At 40.1% G+C, this 3,082-nt stretch overlaps 1 protein-coding gene across 1 annotated transcript in view; it reads left to right on the forward strand.

Annotated features, from left to right (window-relative positions):
* The window catches only part of LOC101856859 (glycoprotein 3-alpha-L-fucosyltransferase A), a gene marked incomplete in the record, with an annotated part of 12,920 nt that overhangs the window by 4,671 nt on the left and 5,167 nt on the right, over window positions 1–3,082 (forward strand). Inside the window, 1 exon segment of the mRNA XM_013090491.2 lies at window positions 1,838–1,966. Coding sequence (XP_012945945.2) covers window positions 1,838–1,966 — 129 coding nt within the window.

Raw genomic sequence — 3,082 nt, forward strand, 5'->3', positions numbered from 1 at the left:
CAAAAAATGTAAATATTCAGTTACCACGGACTCCTTAAGCTAAGGAAATAACTACTCTTTGGCGACCATTAAATTTTCTCACTAATTTTACCTCTGAAAATAGGTCACCCCAACTCCTTCCTTCACAAATATCTCGACTTGTATTCAAGATAAATGGATATTTTTAAATTCAAAATAAAGACAAGCGAACAAGCTTTCAAATGATACGAATAACTCTACCTGCCTAAAATTGACGAGAGCCTGATTCCACCACGCTGCCTCACAAATTGGATGTCAAGAATTTGGAGAGACCGGAATGAAGTATTTTAAACGCACTAACCTGGAGAATTTGCTCTCCATCGCTGATTCCAACAAATTTCTTGATTTACTAAAAATGATCTTCACTCTCAAATATAGGGTGCACTATTTTAAAAATGTAAGTGGCTGTTTTTGCTACCGAATTTTTACCAGATAAGTTTAACTGTAACCATTCCGACATGAAAGTAAAACCAAATCGTGTTGTGAACTAAAGGGAAAACAACCAACTTGGGTTCTGCACGCTTATAATACTAATATGACCTCAAGCAGTTGTGAGCGCTATAAAACTCTTAACGTACTTACTTGTCCTTACTTGTATACTGTGTTGGGGTCACTGCAGTCGGAACATGTCTATCTCTGCTCTCTCCCCCCCCCCCTCTTCAGGATCCATCCCAGAGTATGTCTACTTATAGTCTCAAATAAAAACTTTAAATTTGTTCCGGGGTGGGGGACTGGGAGTGTAATTTTCGAGTTTTTATAAAACTCTTAACTACCAAAAACAAGTTTTCCATCTTATCAGAGGTAAAAAGTATTTGGAGATGGCGTCTCTCATAATATTATTATCACCTCACGCGGTACCGGCAGTATAGTAGTTAGGAGCTTCACAATTGCACCCAAGACTGAAGAATTCTTCAATTTTGGATCTCACGCAGAAAAAAATAGATCTAGAGTTCGAATCTCGTGTGGGGAGAACTTTTATCGAGTATCTCAGTCGTTCTGCTGGGAAGTTAAATTTCCCTATGCCTGGGCGGCCATGACAGGCAGGATCGAAACTCGCCTATTAACTGATCTAAATTGTCTTTGTAATATTGTAAAATCACATACATTAAACAGAAAAATAATTTTCAGAACTGAAAAGGTGTTGAAACCCATATTTTATAACTATCGGGTTTTCCTCGATTCTTTATCCACAGCTCACTTTTTGCTACCCCTTCTCTGTTGCGTGGAATGTTACATCAAAGCAGATAAATGAAGACACGTGTTCTGCGTTTAAAAAAGAGACCTCTTCGTTTCTCTGAAATCGAATTCGCGTCTTCTTCTTGCGCCGAGCAACCGAATTATTACACCAAAGACGGCGATTTGTAAACCTAGAAAAGATTGGACGTTTTTCTTAAAAAATAGAAGAGTATCTTAAACACGCACAGAAAAATACTGTTTTTAAAAGACTAAAGTTGCTTCTCTCTGTCTATCTGTGTCACTAGATCTATGTCTGCCAGAGTCACCCTGTCTATCTACTTCACGCTGTCTATCCATGCCATCTTTGCTTCACTCTGTCTATCCATTACATCTCTGCTTCTTAAAAATTTTGTCTATCCATGTCATCTCTGCTTCATTTTGTCTATCTATCATATCCCTGCTTCACTCTGTGCATCCATGACACTCTGTTTATACATGACAATCTTGTTTCACTCTGTCTATCCATAACACTCCTAAATCACTCTGATTCTGTCTATCCATGAAACCCCTGCTTCACTCTGTCTATCCATGACACTCTGTCTGTCCGTCTGTGACACCCCTGCGTCCTTCTGTCCATCCTCAGGCGGGTACTCGGAATGGAGGAGCGTGTTCAACTGGACCTTCACTTACCGGACAGACTCTGACATCTTCGCGCCGGGGAACAGGCTAGCCTGGCGGGACCGGTCACAGCTCCTGTCTCCGGCAGACTATTGTAAGTGGTTTACTCCCCCATTGACATGATTTAGGACATAATACTAGAAGGCGGCGAGTGTCTCCCCTACACTCCAATTGAACTCATCTGATCCACGACAGATGCTGAAGCCATTGTAAAAGTCATAGACAGGCTATTGTAAGTTGCATATAGACTATTGTAAAAGTCATAGACAGGCTATTGTAAGTTGCATATAGACTATTGTAAAAGTCATAGACAGATTATTGTAAGTTGCATAATATAGACTATTGTACAGTAAGTGGTTTACGCCCCTATTGACATGATTTAGGACATAATACATGTACTAGAAGGCAGGTGTGTCTCCCCTACACTCGAGTTGAACTCACCTGATCCACGACAGACGTTGGGCCATTGTAAAAGTCATAGACAGGCTATTGTAAGTGGCAGATAGACTATTGTTAAAGTTACAATTCGTATTTGTTGAAATCACAGACAAAGTAATGTAAAAAAACAACAACAAACAAAACAAACAAAACAAAATAAAACAAAAAAGACAACAACAATAACAACAACAACACAACAACAAATAACAGAAAAGACCATTTGAAAAACAACAGGAGAGAGAGAGAGATGGTGGGGGATGAGAGATTGAGAGAGAGAGATGTAGAGGTGAGGGTGGTGGGTTCGGGAGAGAGGGGGAGGGGGTGAGGTCAGTCTTTGTTTGCTTGCTTGTTTGGGGTATATGCAAGTGGTTGAATGATGCTTTTGATGTAAATGTACATTTTCTCAGCTTTACCTCTCGTTTCATATTGAATTTTAATGAGAGTAATATATATAATTTAAATTTTTTATGTATACCTGCATGTGCTTTACGGTCCTGTACAGCCAAGGAAAATTTCCCTCTGGGATAATAAAGTACTATCTTATCGTATCTTATCTTATCTTGTGAGAGGGAAAACAGTAAGAGACAAGTGGGGATGGAGAGGGTGTTGAGAGGGACTATGGACACAGGAGAGAGAGAGAGAGAGAGAGAGAGAGAGAGAGAGAGAGAGAGACAGACAGACAGAGAGACAGAGAGGGAGAGAGAGAATGAGACAGACAGACAGACAGAGACCGAGAGAGAGAGAGAGAGAGAGACAGACAGACAGACAGACA

The sequence above is a fragment of the Aplysia californica genome, unplaced genomic scaffold (assembly GCF_000002075.1).
Source record: "Aplysia californica isolate F4 #8 unplaced genomic scaffold, AplCal3.0 scaffold01303, whole genome shotgun sequence".
In the NCBI taxonomy this organism is placed as follows: domain Eukaryota; kingdom Metazoa; phylum Mollusca; class Gastropoda; order Aplysiida; family Aplysiidae; genus Aplysia; species Aplysia californica.